The sequence below is a fragment of the Sapajus apella genome, unplaced genomic scaffold, assembly GCF_009761245.1.
Source record: "Sapajus apella isolate SASKATOON/1434 unplaced genomic scaffold, GSC_monkey_1.0 scaffold62, whole genome shotgun sequence".
Taxonomy (NCBI): domain Eukaryota; kingdom Metazoa; phylum Chordata; class Mammalia; order Primates; family Cebidae; genus Sapajus; species Sapajus apella.
In genome coordinates this window covers 7,947,595-7,972,006 of record NW_022437002.1, presented here as the reverse complement: position 1 = coordinate 7,972,006, position 24,412 = coordinate 7,947,595, and the positions used below count along the sequence as shown (strand labels likewise).

At 37.9% G+C, this 24,412-nt stretch overlaps 1 protein-coding gene across 2 annotated transcripts in view; it reads right to left on the bottom strand.

Moving 5' to 3' along the window:
• LOC116529276 (protein argonaute-3) overlaps positions 1 to 24,412 on the bottom strand; it is a 126,232-nt gene that overhangs the window by 99,319 nt on the left and 2,501 nt on the right. The window contains exon 2 of one of the 2 annotated variants that reach the window (XM_032246929.1): positions 11,917 to 12,088. In XM_032246929.1, the coding sequence (XP_032102820.1) occupies positions 11,917 to 12,088 (172 nt within the window). Of the gene's footprint in view, positions 1 to 1,529; positions 2,295 to 11,916; positions 12,089 to 24,412 lie in introns of those variants that run through there. The other variant, XM_032246930.1, reaches the window with a different exon arrangement.

Sequence of the window (24,412 nt, the reverse complement as noted above, 5' to 3'; positions counted from 1 at the left end):
TCCTCCCAGCTCAGCCTCCTGAGTAGCTAGGACTACAGGTGTAACACCCATTATACCTGGCTAATTTTTAAATTTTTCATACAGAAGGGGTCTCCCTATGTTGCCCAAGCTGGCCTCGAAATCCTGGCATCAAGCAATCCTCCTGCCTTGGCCTCCCAAAATGCTAGAATTACAGGACTCACATGTGCCACTGCACTTGGCCAAAATTTTAATATTTTATAATATAAAATCCAAACTGAGCATTTTTCTTTTTTTGAGACAGTCTCACTCTGCTGCCCAGGCTGGAGTGCAGTGGTGTAATCTCGGCTCACTGCAACCTTCACCTCCCAGGTTCAAGAGATTCTCATGCCTCAGCCTCCCAAGTAGCTGGGGTTACAAGCACGCACCACCATGCCCAGAAAATTTTTGCATTTTTAGTAGAGACAGGATTTCACCATGTTGGCCAGGCTGGTCTCGAACTCCTGACCTCAAGTGATCTGCCTGCCTCAGCCTCGCAAAGTGCTGGGATCACAGGCATGAGCCACCACACCTGGCTCATACAGAGCATTTTACTACAGACTATCTTTGTAGTCATTTCATATGTGAATTCTTTTTTTCTATTAGATTGGAAGTTTCACATGGGTGAAAGCTGTTATAATCATATATAACACACCAATGCAGTAAACATTTCTAGTATTCATGAATAATTGACAAATTATTTTAGACTGCGGAAAAAAAAAATAACTCAATCTGGCTGACACTAACAACTCTCTTTCAGAAGACTTCTTCAGGCCAGTGACTTCTTTTTTTTCCTTTTCCTTTTTTTTTGAGAGAGTCTCGCTCTGTTGCCGAGGCTGGAGTGCAGTGGTATGATCTCAGCTCACTGCAAACTTCACCTTCTGGATTCAAGCAATTCTCTCAGCCTCCCAAGTAATCCAAGCTGAGGTTACAGGCGTGTACCACCACACCGGGCTAATTTTTGTATTTTTAGTAGAAATAGGTTTCACCATGTTGGCCAGGCTGGTCTCAAACTCCTGGCTTCAAGTGATCTGCCCACCTCGGCCTCCCAAGGGCTGGGATTACAGGTGTAAGTGATTGCTCCAGGCTGGGTCACCGACATGACTGCCATGTATGATGGCGCATTTTCAGTCTTTACACTCCTGGCTTTGTTTAGCATTTGCCACTGCTATCAAACTTTGTTCCTTGAAAATCATGATCCTTAAGGCCTGGTGTGGTGGCTCAAGCCTGTAATCCTAGCACTTTGGGAGGCCAAGGTGGGCAGATTGCCTGAGCTTAGGAATTTGAGACTAGCCTGGGCATCACGGTGAAACCCTGTCTCTACCAAAAATACAGCCAGCCTTGACGGCGTGGGCCTGTAGTCCCAGCTACTTGGGAGGCTGAAGCAGGAGAATCGCTTGACCCCAGAGGGTAGTGGTTACAGTGAGCAGGGATTGCGCTGCTGTACTCCAGCCAGGGAGACAAAGCAAGACTCTGTCTCCAAAAGAAAAAAAAAAAGAAAAGAAAAGAAAAAAGAATATCATGATCCTTACCTTGCCTTGTCTGAAACAGCTTCTACTTTGTCTTGGTTCTCCTACCTTTCTGATCTGTGTGTGTCTTCACTGGCAAACCTGAAATAATAGTATCTCAGAGATCTAGTCTCAGTTCTTTTATCTTTACATACCTCCTCAGTTTTTAACTATCACCTACATGATGACTAATTACAATCTCCATTTTGACTTATCTCCTGAGCTCTAGACACTTATTTCCAATAACCATTGAACTTGTGCATTTTGATGTTTCTTATGCAATTCAACCTCCAAATATTCAAAATAGTATATACTACAGATCCCTTCAGAATCTGTATTTCTATTAAAAACATTACCACTGCACAAGCTAGGAACTATGAAGCCATTCTTATCTCTATCCTTTTCTTACACACCTAAATTGTCCATTATTTTTCTAAATCTTCCATCTATGCCCTCCATTGTCACTACTGCCACTTTGTCTTTGCATACATTACCTATAATCCAGGAAAATACATACCAGAGGTGCCAAGGGTTATGCTGAAGTATGAGAAAAAATTAAACGTATTTATGATTTTCATCTAACAAGTAGGAATTAATATTTACTAATATTCATGAATATGGATTGACACTGGTGCCTTCATTTATTCCATGTTAGATGGTCAGGTGCCACACATGGCACACCAGGAATCCTAGGAAAGTAATGGGAGTTCTGCAACACATAAGGCCAGACACAGTGGCTCACACCTGTAATTCCAACACTTTGGAAAGCCAAGGTGGGTGGATCACTTGAGACTCAGAGTTCAAGACCAGCCTAGGCAGCATGGCAAAATTCTGTTTCTACAAAAAATACAAAAATTAGCCGGGCATGGTGATGTGTGCCTGTAGTCCCAGCTACTATGGAGGCTGAAGTGGGAGGATTGCTTGAGCCCAGGAGGCTGCAGTGAGCCATGTTCATGCCACTGCACTCCAACCTGGGCGACAGAGTGAAACTCTGTCTCATTTTTTTTTAAAAAAAGAGTTAACAGTGGACCTCATTCATTAATTTTCAGCATGCTGCAACTTTTTGTAGTTCAAGTGTGTGAGACACATATTCAGTCAGAGTTTTTTGTACTATTAATCTGAAAAGTTCAAGTTATTTAAATATATTTTTAAATAGTTCATTTCAAAGTTTTCTTTCTTACCTTTAATTTTTCTACAGTTACATATTAAAACAGTTTGAAATGTGTGTGCATTTATATCTATATTTTTTTTTAGTACACTGTCAAACAAATTTTAATTAATGGGGATGTGTGATCAATGGTCTGAAGACCACTGACCTAGACTACTACAACAGCCTTCCAAATATTCTCCAGGACTCAAGTCTTTCTCATCTCTCATTCTCCACACTGTCATTAAGTATGGTTTTACATACAGATGTTCTTCATTTGTTTAAAAGCTTCCATTAGCTCTCTACTATTTCTGAATTCGCAAGCCTTAGCATGGATTTAAAAGTCTTCATAATCTACTCCCCAGCTAACTTTTCAGACTCATCTCTAGCTACTCTATTTATAACGGCCCGTTTCTATTATACAAACATGTCATACCTTTGCTCATGCGCTCTATATGGATTATTTTTTCTCTTTGTCCATTGGACAACTTCATGTTGTAGCATGTATCAGTTCAGGAAGGTGCTGCATAACTTTTCAGTCAATTACAGACCACATATATGATGGTGATCTCATAAGATTATATCAAATTTTTACTGTACTTTTTATGACATAACTATTTTGCTCAAATACCATGTGATATACCACATTCTCCTCCTTACCCAAAGGCAGGAATCATTACTCTTTCATCACAGTACATAATGTACATCTCATAGAATTTGTCACCCTGTACAGAATTAAAAATATTTAAAGAGATCATGTTTTATCTATCTTGTTGTTGCTAGAACCTAGCACAGTGCCTGACACAAAACAGAAGTAAAGTGAATTAAATAGCTAATGAAAACATATAGAAGATCCAAAAGTGATCTTCAAGTTTCCATATATCCTGCAAATCTAATACCGATAGCACAGTATCTCTGTATAACCATATGATAAGTTCAGATAAATGATTTAAACAGGTTTAAGTTAACCTAAGGAAAAAACTGGAACAGGTTAAACAAATCAAGGTACATATACAACATACATATACAAGGTACATATACAACAGAACACTATACAGCTATAATAATTTATATCTACACAAACAGATAGATGTTGGTAATACCTATGTACTAGTCCCTGGTGTGTAAACATATGTTAATTTATGAAAGTATTTTCAAATTTCAAATATAGGAATAGTAGTCCAAAGGCTAATTTCTACTGAGTATTGTATTTAGATGCCACTCTAAAAGAATTCTGAGATGTGAAATAATTACCATCTGTCAGTTTTCCTATCTTCTGAGTGATTAGGAAGGAAAATAAAACTTGTTTATTAGCTGACATATTTTGTATAATAGTTTCCCCAAGATCAATAAACACTCAAAACTACACCATTTGGTTTTTACTGGTAGTGTTTTCTGAAGTATGTCATCTAAATCATTTTAATCAGAAGTATATCCTTCTACAGATATGACAACAAAACCACAGTGACAAAAGAAACAATGTTAGACATCATCAAAATTTAAAAAGTTTGTGCTTCAAAGGACACCATCAAGACAGTGAAGATGCAACATATATAAACAAAAATTGTGGAAATCACATAACCAATAAGGGACATTTATCTAGAATAGATATTGAAGTTTTTTTTTTTTTTTTTTTGAGAGGGAGTTTCGCTCTTGTTACCCAGGCTGGAGTGCAATGGCGCGATTTCGGCTCACTGCAACCTCCGCCTCCTGGGCTCAGGCAATTCTCCTGCCTCAGCCTCCTGAGTAGCTGGGATTACAGGCACGTGCCACCATGGCTAGCAAATTTTTTGTATTTTTTTAGTAGAGACGGGGTTTCACCATGTTGACCAGGATGGTCTCGATCTCTTGACCTCGTGATCCACCCGCCTCGGCCTCCCAAAGTGCTGGGATTACAGGCTTGAGCCACCGCGCCTGGCAGATATTGAATTTTTATAACTCAATAACAAAACGACAAATAAACCCATTTAAAAATGGGCAGCCGAGCACAGTGGCTAATGCCTGTAATCCCAGCACTTTGGGAGACCAAGGCGGGTAAATCACCTGAGGTCAGGAGCTTGAGACCATACTGGCCAACATAGTGAAACCCCACCTCTACTAAAAACTACAAAATTTAGCTGCGCATGGTGATGCACACCTGTAGTCTCTGCTACTTGGGAGGCTGAGGCAGGAGAATCATTTGAACCTGGGAGGCAGAAGTTGCAGTGAGCTGAGATCATGCCACTGAACTCCAGCCTGGGCGATAGAGTAAAACTCTGTCTCAAAAAAAAAAAAAAAAATTAGCAAAGGACGTAAATATACATTTCTCCAAAGAAAATATAAAAATGGCCAATAAGTATATAAAAAGATGCTCAACATCAGTCATCAGGAAAGCGCATATCAAAACAACGAGATATAACTGCACATCCACTAGGATGGCTATAATTTTTAAGAAGACAAATAATAACAAATATTGGTGAGAATGTGGCAAAACTTATCTTCATACACTGTTAGTGGGAACGTAAAATGGTGCAGACATTTTGTCTTCTGTTTTTTTTTTTTTTCCTTTTTAATAGAAATGGTGTCTCACTATGTTGCTCAGGCTGGTGTCAAATTCCTGCACTCAAGTGATCCTTCTGCCTCAGCCTCCCAACGTGTTGAGATTACAGGCGTGAGTCACCACGTCCGGCTGGTGCAACCACTTTGGAAAAGAGTCTGGCAGTTTCTCAAAAGGTTAAACATAGAGTTATTATGATTTCACTCGTAGGTATATATCCAAGAGAAATGAAAATGTATGTTCACACAAAATCCTGTACATGAATGTTTATAGCAGCATTATTCATAGTAGCCAAAAATGGCAACAACCCAAATGTCCATCAAATGATGGATAAACAAAATGTACTATATCCACACAATGGAATATTATTCAGCAATAAAAAGGAATAAAGTACAGTTATGCATCACTTAATGATGGGGATATGTTCTGGGAACTGCATCATCATTTTGTTGTGTGATCATAGAGTATACTTAAACATTGCTAGATATAGAGCCTACTACATATCTAAGCTATATGGTATGGCTTATTACTCCTGGGCTACAAACCTGTACAGCACATTACTATACTGAACACCGTAAGCAACTGTAACACAATGCTAAGTATTTGTGTATCTAAATGTTAAAAAGTATAGTAAAAATATGATCATTATAATCTTATGGGACCACCAACATATATGTGGTCTGTAATTGACTGAAACATTATGCAGTGCCTGACTATACTGATATAAGCTACAACATGAATGAACCTTGAAATCATTATGGAAAAAGAAGCTAGTCACAAAAGGCCACACAGTATATGATTCCATTTATAAGAAATATTCAGCCGGATGCAGTGGCTCACAACTGTAATCCCAGCACTTTGGGAGGCCAAGGTGGGTGGATCATTTGAGCTCAGGAATTCAAGACCAGCCAGGCCAACATGGTGAAATTCCACCTCTACTAAAAATGCAAAAATTAGCTGGGCATGACAGCAGGCGCCTGTAGTCCCAGCTACTCAGGAGGCTGAGGCAGGAGAACTGTTTGAACCCAGGAGGTGGAGGTTGCAGTGAGCTGAGATTGCACCACTGAACTCTAGCCTGGGCAACAAAGCAAGACTCTGTCTCAAAGAAAAAGAAAAAAAAAAAAAGAAAGAAATACCCAGAACAGGCAAATCTACAGAGAAAGAAAGTAGATTAGTGGCTGGCAAGGACTGTGGAGAGGGAGTAATGGGCAGTGACTGCTAATGAGCATGGGGTTTCTTCTTGAGAGGATGAAAATGTTCTAAATTTAGATTGACGTGATGGCTGTATATCCTCTCTGGGAACATACTAAAAACCACTCAGTTGTACATTTTAAAATGGGAGAATTATGGCATGTAAATTATATATCCATCAGGTTATTTAAAAAGAAATATGCCCCTCTTGGCATACTATCCAACTATATAACACTATACCAATGACATTCCTAACAGCAGAAAAGGAGTTTCTTTAAACACATTGCTGCTCTGAGATTTCCATTAAAAAAGCCAAAATTGGATCAATATAGATTTACTTTTTTTCTTTCTAAAATTCAATCATCCTTCTGGGTGCAGTAAGATGATGCGGGTTAGGAAAGGACAAAAAAAGCACCATCTTTCTGGCCAAGGTGGGCGACCTCTTGAGCCTATGAGTTCGAGACCAGCCTGGGCAACATGGCAAAACTCTGTCTCTATAAAAAGTAGAAAAATTAGCCAGGTGTGTACCTGGTCTCAGCTAACTGGGAAGCTGAGGTAGGAGAATTGCTTGAGCCCGGGTAGGTCAAGGCTGCAGTGAACTATGATCGTGCCACTGCACTTCAGCCTGGGTGACAGAGTGAGACCCTGTTTCAAAATAAATAAATAAATAAATAAAATAAAACAAAACTCAATCATCAGTATTACATTATATTCATAAGAAATATGCAGAAATATTTGGCATGTTGTTAATCATCATAGAATATTAACAGTAACAACAGTAAAAATGTTTAATTTGTAAAAGAAAACTGAGCCAAAAAATGCAACCACAATCTACTGCTATTTTAAGATTTCTTCAAATTGTTATTCATGTTTTAAAATAGATATTGCAGTTATAATCATGTTGTATATATCATTTTTAACATGTATTCCATTATTTAATGGTTTTGAATAAATGCATACACTATTCAAGGTGTATTTAGAGGTCGGACAAACCAACATAAAATCTTTTTTTTTTTTTTTGAGACGGAGTTTCGCTCTTGTTACCCAGGCTGGAGTGCAATGGCGCGATCTTGGCTCACTGCAACCTCCGCCTCCTGGGTTCAGGCAATTCTCCTGCCTCAGCCTCCTGAGTAGCTGGGATTACAGGCACGCGCCACCACGCCCAGCTAATTTTTTGTAGTTTTAGTAGAGACGGGGTTTCACCATGTTGACCAGGATGGTCTCGATCTCTTGACCTCGTGATCCACCTGCCTCGGCCTCCCAAAGTGCTGGGATTACAGGCTTGAGTCACCGCGCCCGGCCATAAAATCTTAAGTTACAGAATTTATATGCTAGGTCATAATGTTCCCAAAAATATTTGGTTTTTAGTTGCTCAGACCATTCACTTATTAGAAACTAGTAACATTTGAAATATACTTTACATACTCATTTACCAATAGTTTACTTTCAATCAAAATCATTTAATAGGGGAAAAAAGGACGAAAAGACTCTCCTTTCCCATCCCACCCCCCCAATACAAAAGGGGGTGAGGAAAGGACAAAAAAAGCAATGGACAGAAAATCTAAAGAATACATTTGTAGAAAGGTTGACCCACAAAATGATTCACTAGCATTTCCTGGATATTGCGTCTGAGAAGACTGCAACTAAAGTGGAAATTATTTGGCTATAATACATCTTTCTACTATTATGATTAATGCCTTAGTGCCTAATATTTGTTCTTGTGGCACATGAACAAGAAAAACCTCATGAATGTTAATTTAAGTATTAAAAAATGTAAGTCACTTAGAGAAGAATCACCATGACTTTCTAGAAGGCAACAATATAAATCTTTAATAAGAAACTAAATAAGGCTGGTCATGGTGGCTCATGCCTGTAATCCTAGGACTTTGGGAGGCCGAGGTGGGAGGATCACTTGAGCTCAGGAGTTCAAAACCAGCCTGGGCAAAAATGATCTCAGCATGGTGATGCCTGTAGTCTCAGCTACTCGGGAGGCTGAGGTAGAAGGATCACTTGAGTCCAGGAGGTTGAGTAGTGTAGTGTGGTAAGACTGTGCCACTGCACTCCAGAGCCTGGGAGACAGATTGAGACCCTGGCTTTTTAAAAAAGAAATAAAACAATTTGTTTTGTTTTAATATTTTGGATAAGTTAAATTAGATATAACGGAACCACTACATTTTGTCCTTTAACTGTTTTGCTAACATTGAAATGGAATTGTTAAGTTCTATCTAGTTCCTTCTAACACCTAGAATTCCAGTTGTTGAAGTGTAGGAACTGAGCCACCACACCAATTTCAGAAGGCCACCAAGTTTTAACTGACTATTCATGCAGTAATACTGTAAAAACTGAAGACAACTGCAAGTCAGCTGAAGAAAATGGGATAAGGTTTGCAGATGTTGACATCAAATCAAAGCATTATTAACAAAGTATAAAGCTGATTTATGCCATTTTTAGAATCCCAAACAAATCCTATAGTTCCTATCAAAACTCAAAAACATGATAAAAATGATTAAAATTTTACATGAGAAAAAATTTAAAAACTTTCCACTTGGAAACATTTATATTACAAATCTAAATTATTGGTACTGGCAAAAAAATGTAAGATAAAGCAAACTAAAGATGAAATGTAAGTAAGGATGTCAAAAGACTCGTAAGTTAAAACCAGAATGTACCATGCTAATTCATGACATATACTTTTCTCACAAACTTAATACACTGAGCATGTACATATGAATTCTATGCTATATAACTTTATATACACATATATAACATGCAAATTCTCTGACCCACCCCCGCAATGAAAATAATGAAACAAAAATGTTAGGCAGGAGAAAGAATAAGTAATAAACAATTCTGTTCTTTTTACTTAATGTTTTTGCTACCACATCACTTCCTTGTAGCTCATCTGGCCTACTAAAAAAAACGAATTGACATCCCTCAAGCCCCAGGTCTTTACTTAGATTAACTAATGACTTTTTATTTTTATTTATTTGTTTTTTAGATATGTGGTCTCACTATGTTGCCCAGGCTGGAGTCCAGTGACTATTCACAGGCACAATCACAACACACTGCAGTCTTGAACTCCTGAGCTTAAGTAATCCTCCTGCCTCAGCCTTCGGAGTAGGTGGGACTACAGGCCCATGGATAGCCCAGCTAATAAATACCTTTTTAAAATGTAAACATCTACCAGAAGGATTATCCTTCACTGAAATCTACACATTAATGACCCAGTTTTGAGAAACAAGAAACGGGGAATCTCTATGAAAGTACAGCATGGGTTAGTTAAGTCCCCAAGTCATCCCAGTAGATGACAGCTAACAGAAAGACATAAAGGAGAGTGAAGGGAGACCCAGACTAAGACTAACCTACAGATCCTAGGAGATAAGAGTAGGGCACTGAAAAATCCATGTTCAGGTATAACAGTCCTTTAGAATATCCAGTTTATTCAGTTTTCTTTCCTGTCCCCCACCATCACACTCATTCCATTTTACATTTTTTTTTTTCCTTTTTTGAGACAGAGTCTCACTCTGTAGTCCAGGTTGGAGTGCAGTGGGGCGATGTCGGCTCACTGCAATCTCTGTCTCCCAGGTTCAAGTGATTCTTCTGCCTCACCCTCCCGAATAGCTGGGACTACAGGCATGTGCCACCATGCCTGGCTAATTTTTGTATTATTAGTAGAGACAGGGTTTCACTATATTGGCCAAGTTGGTCTCAAACTCCTGACCTCATGATCCGCCTGCCTTGGCCTCCCAAAGCGCTGGGATTACAGGCGTGAGCCACTGTGCCTGGTCCCCATTTTACTTTTATAAGCATTTCATTCACTTTACTGAGTATTATGTGCCAATCACTGAGCTGACATGTGGTGACAAAGATGACAGAGAACACTACTTTTCATGAAAGGGTTATACTGGGGAAAGGAAGAAAAATATGTAACTATAATGCACTAAAAACGCCATAGTGGAAGTGCACACCAAGTACTACGAGGTCACAGAAGAGTAGGGCACCACTCTTTTAACTTATGCTGTTTACTTTAAGAACATTCAGGTGTCAATCTGAAGTTTTGGAAAGAAGTAGAGGCTACAGCAAGATAAGGAGTCATCTATCTATTCACAAATGGTACCTTAAACTAGTAGCTGATAATATGTTAAAAAAAAAAAACAACAACACCTATAGAAATGTTGTAATGAACATACAATGCAGAGAACCTTCCCCTTAAGCCTGATTTAGACTCAATACACCTGGTTCCTTTCAACCATTATACTTTTGTTCTGCTATCCTTCCTTAGGAAAAAAAAATTTTTTTTTTAATTATATATATGTTATTTTTACTGCAGCTAACCAAAATTTTACCGATTGTTGTAGATTAACTTCTTCCTTTACAAAATACTTCCTAATGACTACCAAGTCAGGATTCTGGAGTTCTGGTTTCACCTTTCCTACTTGAAACATGTTCTTGACTAAATCCCTTAACCTTTCTGGATTTCAGCTATAAATAAAAAGGGTATTAGATTAGCTAACTTCTTAAGAAGTTCCTTCCAACTGTAATACTCTGCAAGTCTTCCTGACCTGATAAAGAACTCTGTACTACATGTTAATTATAACATTTCTTTAGGTGTTTTTTGTTTTTTTTTAAACATGTTATTACAAAGTCTTTTAGTGCTCATTCACTTTCAGGTGTAAAAGAAATATTAACAATTAGAATGACAAGCCCAAGAAAAAGACCTTCATACTTCTTATGTGTCTTATCTCCTTGAGAGAAACAACATTCTTTTTCTTAAATGTCTTAAATGAAGGCTCTTAAAAACATTTATTGAATAAGAAAAGGCTGGGATCATACAAACCAAAATGCTAAACTGAATATCACATTGATTTTTCTTTTCAATGTATTGTCTTTGTTTTTAAAAACAAAACCTAAATAGACATAATATATACCCAATCATAAATTCCTCTTATATTCCCTGTATTACCTAAACCACATCCAGGAATATAAATGGCATGGTGGGGGGGAGAGGAAGCTTACTGAAAGCAGGCTAAATCTTTATATACCATCTGTATTTATTCCTATGTGATAGTAAGGAACAGTCAGGAATTGGGAAAGGAGAAAAGAAAGCATGGAAGCACCATTTCTACCCCCCACTGCTGTCATCATCATCATCATCATCATCATCTTAAAGGGATCATTCTGAAAGTGGTAAGTAAGGGAGCTGAGGAGAAAAAAGCAAGCACAGACGTATTACCTAAGAGTAAGGAAGATGATGTGCTTAGGATGTTCAACCTGATTTCAGGAGCATGTAAAAATAACTCGGACCTTTTCTATTATCACAGGGAAAATGTGAGCTCATGTCATAATAAAATAATTTCACAGATTTTTTTTTCCCACTATCATACCTCTGAAGTACAATCAGTTTTAAAACAAATTACCAGATGTTTTTGGTCAAACTGTTACATATTGTCATTGTTATTCAGATATACAAGATAAACATAAATAATTACTAAGGAAAGAAAAATAGCAAAAGATCTTTGCAGTTTCATGATTCTTACCTGTTCACTCTCCTAGGACACTTGTCTGGTTTAATATCTACCTCATAGAGGTAGACATCAATCTTTGGGATTTCAACTTGAAAACAGTTAGCCAGCAGTTTAATGGGTTTGCCCATGGTGCCATAGCCAGGTCTTCTGGGCACCATGAGTAGGGGCTGGGCCCCAGCGGGTCCTGCCAGGGAAGGGGGGAAAAAAAAGTCACAGTTACAAGCTGTATTCTAAAGCCTTGTCAACCAGAGTATGTTAGAATTGTAAGTACAGCTGATGATGGCTAAAGCCTCGTTCTGCAAGATGACATCATTCCTAACACTTCAACTTCTGTCACCCCAGATTTCCTCTCTTCATTAAAAATAAACACACAGAAAACCATATGCCTCTGGAAAACTGTTCTGGAAAGAGCAGAGAGAAGGGAGAACAATCACACAAACCAAACCAAGGTGAGCACGAGCAAACACAACTCAGACCTAAAGAGTGAGACCAACAGCAAAGTAAAGTTAAAGAAAGTAGAAGGAAGGGCAGGGCATGGTGGCTCATGCCTAATTCTAGTGCTTTGGGAGGCCAAGGTAGGAGGATCACTTGAGCCCAGGAGTTCAAGGCCATAATGTGCTATGACAGTGCCACGACACTCCAGCCTTGGTGACAGAGACCCTGTCTCTATTTAAAAAAAAAAAAAAAAGAAAGAAAGGAAAAGAGTAAAATAAAAAGCAATATATAATTTTTAAAAAAATCAAGAAAGTACAGAATCAATTATTTGATTATTTGAAAAGATAAATATTTCAGGCCAAGCATGGCAGCTCATGCCTGTAATTCCATCACTTTGGGACTCTGGGAGGCCAAAGCAGGTGGATAACCTGAGCCCAGGAGTTCAAGACCACCATGGGCAACATGGCAAAACCCTGTTTCTAACAAAAATATGAAAAATTAACTGAATGTAGTGGTGCACACCTGTGGTCCCAGCTACACAGGAGGCTGAGGTGGGAGAATGGCTTGAGCCTGGGAGGCACAGTTTGCAATGAGCTGAGATTATTCCACTGCACTCTAGTCTGTGTGTCAGAGTGAGACCCCATCTCAAAAAAAAAAAAGGATCAATGGGCTGGACACAATACCTCATGCCTGCACTCCCAACACTTTGGGAGGCCAAGGCGGGCAGATCACCTGAGGTCAGGAGTTCAAGAGCAGCCTGCCCAACACGGTGAAATCCTCTCTGTATAAACACAAAAATTAGTCAGACGTGGTGGTGCAGGCCTGTAATCCCAGCTACTTAGGAGGCTGAGGCACCACTGCCCTTCAGCCTGGGCAACAGAGTGAGGGGCTCTGTCTCAAAAAATATAAATAACAAATAATAAATAAATAAAATTGATAAACTCCAGGCAATACTTCTTTCTTTCTTCTTTCTTCCCTCCCTCCTTCCTTCCTCTTTTTTTTTTTTTTTTGAGACGAAGTTTGGTTCTTGTTGCCTAGGATGGAGTGCAATGATGCGGTCTTGGCTCACTGCAACCTCTGCCTCCCTGGTTCAAGCGATTCTCCTGCCTCAGCCTCAGGAGTAGCTGGGATTACAGGCATACACCACCACTTCTGGCTAATTTTTTTGTATTTTTATTAGAGATGGGGTTTCACCATGTTGGCCAGGCTGGTCTCGAATTCCCGACCTCAGGTGATCCGCCCACCTCAGCCTCCCAAAGTGCTGGGATTAAGGCATGAGCCACCTTTCCTGGCCCTAATTTCTTTTAAAAAGGAGGAAAAGGACTTATATAACAGAAGTGGAAAAAAAAAAATCACTACAGTTACTGAAAGCATTACAAACATTGTGCCAATAAATTTGACAGTTTGATGAAACAGACAAACTCCTAGAGAAATAAAACTTATGGATACGCTAAAGTACTATACAGCCAGGCACAGTATCTCGTGCCTGTAATCTCAGATACTCAGGAGGCTTAGGAGCTTAGGAGTCTGAGTCTAGCCTGAGCAAAATGCAAGACCCTGTCTTTAAAAAAAAAAAAAAAAAAAAGTATTATACATCAAATTCAAAAAGTCCTCTATTGGTGGAAATACAAAATGGTACAGTCACTTTGAAAACCAGTACGCTGGTTTCTCAAAAAATGAAAAATAGAATTGCCATGTGATCTAGCAATTCTACTTCGGGGTATATGCTCAAAAGAAGTGAAAGCAGAAAGAACTGAATGAAGAGTTATTTGTACACCCATGTTCGGGTAGCATTAGCCACAATAGCCAAAAGGTGGAAGCAACCTAACTACCCATTGATAGATGGATAAACAAAATGTGGTATATACATACAATGAAATATTATTCAGCCTTATAAAAGAAATTCTGATACACCCTAAAACATGATTGACTTTGAAGATATTATGCTAAGTGAAATAAGACAGGCCGGGCATGGTGGCTCACACCTGTAATCTCAGCACTTTGGGAGGCCAAGGCAGGCAGATTACTTGAGCTCAGGAGTTCAAGACCATCTTGGGCAACATGACAAAACCCTGTCTGTATCTATCTACCAAAAATATAAAAATTAGCCAGATGTATACCTGTAGTCCCAGTTATTTGGGAGACTGAGGTGGGAGAAATCACTTGAGCCCCAGAGGTAGAGGTAACAGTGAGTCGAGGTCATGCCACTGCACTCCAGCCTGGGTGACAGAGCAAGACCCTGTCTTTAAAAAAAAAAAAAAAGATGTTGGGCACGGCACACCTGTAATCCCAACACTCTGGGAAGCCAGGGCGGGAGGATCACTTGAGGTCAGAAGTTTGAGACCAGTCTGGCCAACGTAGTGAAAGACCACCTCCACCAAAAAAAACACACAAAAAATCAGCCAGGTGTGGTCGCACGCACCTGTAGCCTGTAGCTACTTGGGAGGCTGAGGCAGGAGAATCGCCTGAACCCAGGAGGTAGAAGTTACAGTGAGCTGAGATCATGCCACTGCACTCCAGAGCCTGGGCAACAGAGTGAGACTCCATCTCAAAAAAAAAAGGTTACAAAATGACAAACTATATCATTTATATGATTCCACTTATATGAGGTACCTAGAGTAGTCAATTTCATAAGAAACAGGAAGTAGACTTGTGGTTGCCAGGAGCTGAGGCATGAGCGAATGAGGAGTTGTTTAATGGATACAGTTTCAGTTTTACAAGATGAAAAGGGTTGCGGAGATTGGTTCCAAAATACTGTGAATGATGTACAGAACACTACTGACTGTACACTTAAAAATGGTTAAAATGGTAAATTTAATGGTATATGTATTTTACATTTTTTAATCAAAAAATTTAAAGGAAACCTAAGCGATGGCCAGCATTAAATTTTTGAAGCTCAAAATATAGCTTTGTTAGTCAAAATTCTAACAATAAATAAACTATTATCTGAATAAACGAAAAATTACATTTAAAAAAACCTTAAAAGTCCTCTGAATAAATGAAATCCACAATTAAAAATACTTCCACACACATACAAAAAGATTTCAGATCCAGATGGCTTCATTAGAGGATTATAGCAAACATTTAAGGAAAAAAATAACACCAATGTTTTACAAACACTTCCAGAGAATGGAAAAAAAGTAAACACACCCCAATACAATTTATGATGCCAGAAAAATTCTGGTACTAAAATCTGACAAAAACATTACAAAAAAGGAGAGTCATAAGCTAATCTAATTCATGAATATACATGCAAAATTCCTAAGAAAATATTAAATTAAATCCAACAATATACCAAAAGAATGAGTTTGTATCAGGAATAAAAAATTGGGCTAACAATAACTTTTTAATCAGTGTAGATGAAAATAGATTAAAATGCTGCCTGAATCATTTGTTTTTAAATTTTGCTTTCAGTGTTTTTTTAAAAAATCTCTTTGGGGCATAATCTTTCCTATCCTAGCCTGAGATAAGTAATACTGCACAAATTCTGTACTAGGCCTTAGTACTGGCTCTGCCAATTATCTAATCATTTGACCATCACCAAATACCTACTGTCCCTGAATGTTTCCTTATCTAAAAAATGAAAATAGTACTTGACCTGCTTCTTTCTTACGAGTCCTACCAAGATCAAATTAGAAAATGTACAAATTCTAAAATTTATTAAGTTCTCGCTATGTCTTAGGCAATGTGCTAAGTGCTTTTAGTTTTTACCATGCCTGGCTAAGTTTTGTATGTCTGGTAGAGACAGTTTTCACCATGTTGCCCAGGCTGGTCTCAAACTCCTGTGAACAAGTGATCCGCCTGCCTCCGCCCCGCAAAGTGCTGGGATTACAGGCATGAGTCACCATGCCTGGCCTAAATGCTTTTACATGTATTATCTCATTTAATCTTCATGCCAACCCTATAAAGGAAGGAATCATTTTACAGATGAGGAAAACTGAAATAATTTGCCTAAAATTTTTTTAGCTAGTCAGCACAACTGGGATTGTAACCTGCCATGCTGGACTCTGTTCCATTCCATTAGTTGTTTCTTTCACCAATACCACACTATCTTGATTACAGTAGCTTTATTGTGAGTCTTGAAGTTAGTCTCAGCCCTTGGAGTTATGAGTGAAAAAGTGTTTTGATCTGACTTGAAATTTTTTTAAAGTATCACTCCAGCTGCTATATGAAAAATTATACATAAGGGTACAAGCAGGGCCAGTTAGTAGGCTATGTGACTGTCTAGGTGAAAGATAATGTTGGCTAGGACTACAGTGGTAACAGTCAGGGGAGTGATGTGGATGTGGAAAATATTTAGAAGGTAGGCCTGACCGGAGTTGTTAAATGGACTAGATGTAGGGTAGGAGGAAAAACATTCTCAAAGTTTTTTGGTCTGTACAACTGAAAGAATAGCAGTGTCATTTACTGAGATAGGAAAGACTCAGTGATAGCAGCAAGTCTGGAGAGGAAATCAAGAGGATTTTAAGGACATGCTGAATTGGAGGTGTCTACAAGTAGACGAATAGTAAGCAATTAGATGAAAGTGGAGTTCAGGGTAGAGGTCCAAGGCTGGAGGTGTAAATGTGGGTGTCCTGAGCATATAAGTGTTATTTAAAACCACTGGATTAGAGACCAGACAGACAGTGGCAAGGATACAGAATATTAACCACCACAATACTCCCAATATTTAGAAATTAGGGAAATGAAAACAGCAAAGGAACCAGAAAAGTAACGGCCAACAAGGTTGGAGGAGGACCTGGAGAGAGTGGTACGCCAAAAACCAAACAGAAAAAAACAGTTTTTCAAGAAGAAAACGTCATTAGATGTGGATGACATAAAATGAAGACTTGGGAACTATTGTTGACCTTAATAAAAGCAATTCCAATGAAGTATTAGGAACAAAAACCCAACCGTAGTAAGTTCAAGAAGAATGGCCTGAATCTGATCAAGCCCTTGGATCCACTAGCAGTTTACAGGAAATTCAAAGGATTATATTAAATTACATTGTAAAGATGGAACCAGCAAAATCCAGATTGTGAAAAATTCTAAAAGGACAAACAACTCATAAATTGCAGAGAGGAAAAACAAGGAGAGAAGACTTACAGATTAAGACACTTAAAAGATATATCAATCACAACATGGAGAATTTATTTGGATTATGACACAAAAAATTTTTTTAGGCCGGGCATGGTGGCTCATGCCTGTAATTCCAGCACTTTGGGAGGCCAAGGTGGGCGGATCACCTGAGGTCAGGAGTTCAAGACCAGCCTGGCCAACAACATGGTGAAACCCCATCTCTACTAAAAATACAAACATTAGCCAGGCATCATGGCGTGTGTGCCTGTAATCCCAGCTACTTGGGACGCTGAGGCAGGAGAATTGCTTGAACCTGGGAGGCGGAGGTTGCAGTGAGCCAAGATTGCGCCACTGCACTCCAGACTGGGAGACAGAGTGAGACTCCATCTCAAAAAAAAAATTTTTTTTTTGGCTGGGCATGGTGGCTCACGCCTGTAATCCAAGCACTTTGGAGGCCAAGGCGGGCGGATCACCTGAGGTCAGGAGTTCAAGACCAGCCTGACTAACATGGTGAAACCCCGTCTTTAAAAAAAAAAAAAAATTTTTTTTAAGGCAAACAGTTTAAAAAATAATATGCGAGACAAGTAAAAATTTGAACAATGATTAGAAAAATTTATGTGATTATTATTTTACTGTGATAATGGTGCTATATCTATATTTTAAGAGTCCAGACCTTTTATAGTTGCTTACTAAATATGGATAAAACCACATTATATCTAGAGTATGCTTCAAAAATATAAAGGAGGAAAAAGTAGAAGAGAAATGATTGGACATGGGTTGATGACTGGGTTTGGATGGTGGGTACAATTGAGTTTACTATATAGTTCTGCCTATTTGTACACAGCTTCTCTATAGTAATATATCATAAAAAAGAGAGAAAAAGCCATTCCCTTTGCATGTGTCATCTTTTTTTACTATCCCAGTGTACAGATAAGAAAATTAAGGTTAAGGAAGATTAAATGCACTGGCCAAAGTAGCAGTTAACTTTTTCTGATAGACTTTATTTTTTAGAGAAGTTTTAGGTTCGTAGCAAAACTGAACAGAAGGTAGAGATTTCCCATATGTCCCAGGCCTCCTGCCCCCATGTACGCAGACTGCCCACTATCAACATCCTCAACAAGAGGAGTACATTTGTTACACTCAAACCTACACTGGCACATCATTAATACATTTCAGTTAATTTAAGAGCCAGACTCTATCTCTCAAATCCATGTTTTTTACACTATATCACACTGCCAATGTTTTCCTCCATTGTCATTATTCTATCTGGTGCTTTTTATATAATTTGGAACAAAGCAAAATTCTGCTGCAAAGGCAATGAACAGAACTCTATAGATACTAATTATAAGATCATCATCTAAGTTTCCAGAGATATTTTCATGTAAATTAGCAAATGAAACAATTCTATTGTTTCCAATGAAGCATATTTAGTTATTTAACAAATACATATACTGCCCACTAGAGTTGAAAATATAACTACACAAAAATACAAAGCACTATCTGGACTTTCTCTTTATATCAAACTTTTCTTTCAGCAGCTATTGTATGTACTGGATAGTATCAACTAATCAAACTAAATTTCAAACATAAAACTATACATTTTCAAAGCATAGATGTATCCATGTTGTTCCTTCATCTAGCAATCCAGTATGTACTAGTTGGAAAGTCTAAAGCTAAACAACAGCCTACAGCAAATGTGACTGATGAAAAATAAGCAGGGATTACAACAAAATCAACTATAACTTATACTATAGCCAGTTACCAAATTATGGATTTTCACTGGGAACTTTTTCTTTAATATTCATGGAATACCTGTTTCAACAATTCTACTTCTAGAAATCTATCCAAAAGCAAGCACTGGACCAGTATACAAAGAGGTATGTACTAGAATACTTAACAAAGTTTTAGTCATAATAACAAAAAACTAGAAAAAATCTAAACCACTATCAATGAGACTGATTAATATACAGATCAAATTAAATGTTAGGTATCCAGTAAAAATTATTATACTGTTATATAGATGTAAGTAATGATATAAGAAAGATATTCATGATGAATTACTAAGTGGAAAAAGTAGGTTAAAAATTATTAGTATGATAAATACATAGACAGATGGATGAATCTCTGGGAAGATATATAATAAAGAGTTAACAATGGTTTTACCTGGAGGACAGGATCCTATTTTCATCTTCTATTTGAGACATTCTTAAATTGTTTTTTACATGGTGAAACCCCGTCTCTACTAAAAATACAAAAATTAGCTGGGCATGGTGGCAGGCACCTGTAATCCCTGCTACTAGGGAGGCTGAGGCAAGAGAATCGCTTGAACCTGGGAGGTGAAGGTTGCAATGAGTCGAGATCATGCGATTGCACTCCAGCATGGGTGACAAAGCAAGACTCTGTTTCAAAAAATTTAAAAAAAAAAAAAAAAAAAGTATATTTTTGTTTTGGAAAAATAAACATACTATGTTGATTTCAAAATATGACTTAATGAAATGTCTCTGATTTTATATATGTTAAGTCTGCAAAGCTAACTAGTGAACAGTATGGAATTTTAGGAACCTCCTACCTGCTAATTCTACTTTTCATTCAATGAACCTGTCTAAACATACTGCACTTATTATTATACTCACTACAACTAAATAATCACTTATAGACTATCCAGCCAATTGAGGGTTAAACTTATCAGCTGGCAGTATGGAAAACAGTTTTTAAAAGGCATTTCTGGCCGGGCGCAGTGGCTCACGCCTATAATCCCAGCACTTTGGGAGGTGGAGGCTGGTGGATCAAGAGGTCAGGAGACCAAGACCATCCTGGCCAACATGGTGAAACCCGGTCTCTACTAAAAATACAAAAATTAGCCGGGGGTTTGACAAGCCCCATAGTCCCAGCTACTCAGGAGGCTGAGGCGGAAGAATTGCTTGAACCCGGGAGGTGGAGGTTGCAGTGAGCCAAGACTGCACCACTGTGCTCCAGCCTGGCAACAGAGCAAGACTCCGTCTCAAAAAAAATAAATAAATAAAAGGCATTTCCTCCCTTGAAAATAAAAGGGACATATCACTTGTTATTCGTAAGAGCCGATTTTGCAATCTATTCTTTCACCATTTTTAAAGTTCACAGAATTACTATGTCTCTCTCATATTGTTAGAAGATTCAGAAATCAGCTAAAATACCAAGTATTAGTAATGACTTAAAAGGAATATTATGTAAGCCTACAATTGAGAACATATTCTTGTAAAATTTCTTCCACAAATGAAAAACCTAAAAATATGGGTGGGCACCGTGGCTCACTCCTGTAATCCCAGCATTCTGGGAGGCTGAGGTGGGTGGATCACTTGAGCCTAGGAGTTCAAGACCAGCCTGCACAACATAGTAAGACCCTGTCTTAACAAAAAAAATTTTTTTTAATCTAAAAATATCTCACATCTATAGACTTTAGATACCACTTTCTGATTTCCCAAGAACTTGACAATTTGGAAATGATGTATAAAATAACTGGCTGATGTAAAACAAGGAATTCTAGGCCAGGTGTGGTGGCTCATGCCTCTAGTCCCAGCACTTTGGGAGGCCAAGATGGGTCATCACCTGAGGTCAGGAATTCGAGACCAGCCTGGCCAACATGGTGAAACCCCATCTCTACTAAAAATACAAAAATTAGCCAGGCGTGGTAGCAGGTGCCTGTAATCCCAGCTACTCAGGAGGCTGAGGCAGGAGAATCACTCGAACCCAGAAGAGGAAGGTTGCAGTGAGCTGATATTGCACCTCTGCACTCCAGCCTGGGCGACAAGAGCAAAACTCCGTCTCAAAAAAACCAAAACACTTCTTCCAGATTTCCTTAAGCTTACATTTCAGACTAATGCACACAATTTTTTATTGTAACCAAACCACAAAACACCCATATTTTAATGTATAAGGGAAAGTATCAGTTGTGTGACAAGGTTTTGCTGAACAACAATAGTTGTTTTTTGTTGTTGTTGTTTTTTTTTTAAGCAGTGGGTAGCCAAAGAAAGTCTAATATTAACACAGATAATGGCAGAAAACTACAGAAACTCCAAATACAGAAAGGCTGTTCATGTATCCTAACAGCATAACCATTATGGTTGAAAAACCACACAATATTCTTTCTCACATCTGTTTTGTTAATGAGCCAAGAATGAGGGTCTATTGAGTATCCAAGACAACTGAATTAGAAAGTAGGAATGTCTGGTGAATGCTGTACATCTCAGCAGTTTGAGACTAACCAGGTCTGGAAAGGATACTGATCTTAAATAAATTATCTTTTTAGTTTTACCTTCCTGAAAACAGAATTATCATTTTGGCCTTTTTTCCCCTATACATTAGCAACAACAAAAACTTATAAATTACTTTTTAAGATTCTAGCTTCAAGTACTGTAAGATAATATGTTTTGCTAATTAACAATATTTTAATTCATCTTTCAGGTAGACCCTCAAGTATTTTAAGAATATATAAACCAATGTGAAACTAGATGGCTATATTATAAAGCAAAATGGTATTCAACTGGAATCCATCAGTTTAAACAATCTGGCAAAGAACTCTACTCTAAGCCAGGGTTTTTCCATATACAACAGAGAATTCTTCCAGGAAATGTCCCCTTTTCAGGGCCCCAGGCCTCTTTGCATACTGTCAGGCCAGACTTGCAGAACTAAAAAATGCAATGTTCCCATCGGAAGATATAAACTAATATAAATTAATTCTAAATTACCAACTTATTACATACAATTCTCAAAAAAAAGCAAGATGAAGTAGCATCTAGATATCTTTTCATATATTTCATTCTAATGGCTTTCCTAAATAACTTAATTCCTTAAATTTATTTATTTATTTATTTTAAATTATTTATTTTTTTAGACAGACTTTTGCTCTTGTTGCTCAGGCTGGAGTGCAATGGCACAATCTCGGCTCACACCAACCTCCATCTCCCAGTTCAAGTGATTCTCCTAACCTCCGCCTCCTGAGTAGCTGGGATTACAGGCATTCACCACCTTGCCTGGCTAATTTTGTATTTTTAGTAGAGACAGGATTTCTCCATGTTGGGTGAGGCTAGTCTTGAGCTCCTGACCTCAGGTGATCCCCCTGCCTCAGCCTCTCAAAGTGCTGGGACTACAGGTGTGAGCCCTGACACCCTGCCAATTCCTTAATAAAAAAAAAATTAAACAGATTAGTTTAGAATTTGGATTAAAAAATGTAAAGAATGGGCCAGTCTCAGTGGCTCACGCCTGTAATCCCAGCACTTTGGGAGGCCAAGGCAGGCCAATCTTGATTTAAGTCAGGAGTTCAGAGACCAGCCTGACCCAACATGGAGAAACCCCACCTCTACTAAAAATACAAAATTAGCCGGGCGTGGTGGCGCATGCCTGTAATCACAGTTACTTGGGAGGCAGGAGAATCACTTGAACCCAGGAGGTAGAGGCTGCACTGAGCCAAGATTGCGCCATTGCATTTCAGCCTGAGCAACAAGAGCAACACTCCGTATCAAAAAAAAAAAAAAAAGTAAAGAATGGTTATATGAGGCTGACAGAATCATGGTTAGTTTTTTAAATATCTTCATAACTCAATTATATTTGAAGGTTATCTATATGGTTTTCCCTTAAGTCTTTGTTTAGAAGAAAAAAGTTATTTCATGTTTCCTTTTCTATTTTCCCTAGGAGTTCCTTCATTGAAAGAGAAATTGTAAACCAAATATTAAAATAATCTTGCATATTTTTTAAGTCCCACTAACAATCAAGTGCAACAATTTTTTTTTTTTAAGTCCTAATGGCCACTCCAAGGCAGTACAAGCCAAAATTTAAGTGAGAACCCAGTAGAAAAGCCTTTATCACTTTCAAAATGTATGCCCACAGACAGAGCAGTAATTTGATTTTTTTTCCTTCAAGGCAAAGAACTACAAGTGAAAAAGTTTATAACAACAAAAACATTTTCCAAAGTTATTAAAGAAGATTGTTTTAAATACTAAATTGGGACCCTGATGGCATTATATATTTTAGCAGGTATTTTTAACCCATAATTTTTATCCACGATTCAAATCCCAATCTTGATTTAGTTCTAGCTTCCCATATATGAAACTTTTAATCCTTTAGAACTTGGTTCTAAATAACTTTTTAAAAACTTTTATTAATAAACACAAAACTCTAAAACAATTATTTTCAGACACCAATTTGAAAGTATAAATAAGAAAGAAACACTTTTGCAAGACTGTATAAAACTTCCATCAAACATCAAACAATTTGCATGTCATTCATTTAACATAAAAGTAAATGTTTTTCTTCCATTATAAAGTGTAATTCCTCTGTCCTAAACGTAGTCTAACTTTATCTGAAAACCTATGGACCTAAAAAATGAGTACTCAGGAGAAGTAATATCATCGAGCATTTCTGCTGCTCCCTATTCCCACTTTATTTAGAACTGAACGAAACATAACCTATACTCTTAGGTTAGCAGTAATCAGACCATAGAAAACGGTGTTTCATCAGACGTTCCCCTAACTAAAGAGTCATAGACACAGACGTTAAACGTTGATTAATTTTTAACTAATTACTCCAGGATTTTTTGTTGTTTCTGTTATATCAAAGTTCTGATGGTACTAAATCAGTAGATTGCACAAGATATCCTTAAAAAGCATTTAAAATATTTCATATGAAAGAACAGACAAATACTAACTTATACGGTATTTGTATTCAAGGTTCCCTAATGTAAATAAATTTAATAGTTTTCTATGTATCCACTGAACAACTAGAATTTAAAATATCCTATCACAAGATGATTTCTGAGAATCTCCACACAAAGGAAAAACTTACGACAGACCTGGAGAGCCAAGATTCAATACTGACTCAACAGACTTTTTGAGAACATCTACACTAAAATTTTAATATCAAAATATATACGTCAAATTATACATTTTTTTTTTTTTTTTTTTTTTGAGACAGGGTCTTGTTCCGTCACCCAGGCTGGAGTGCAGTGGCATGATGATGGCTCACTGCAATCTCTACCTCCTGG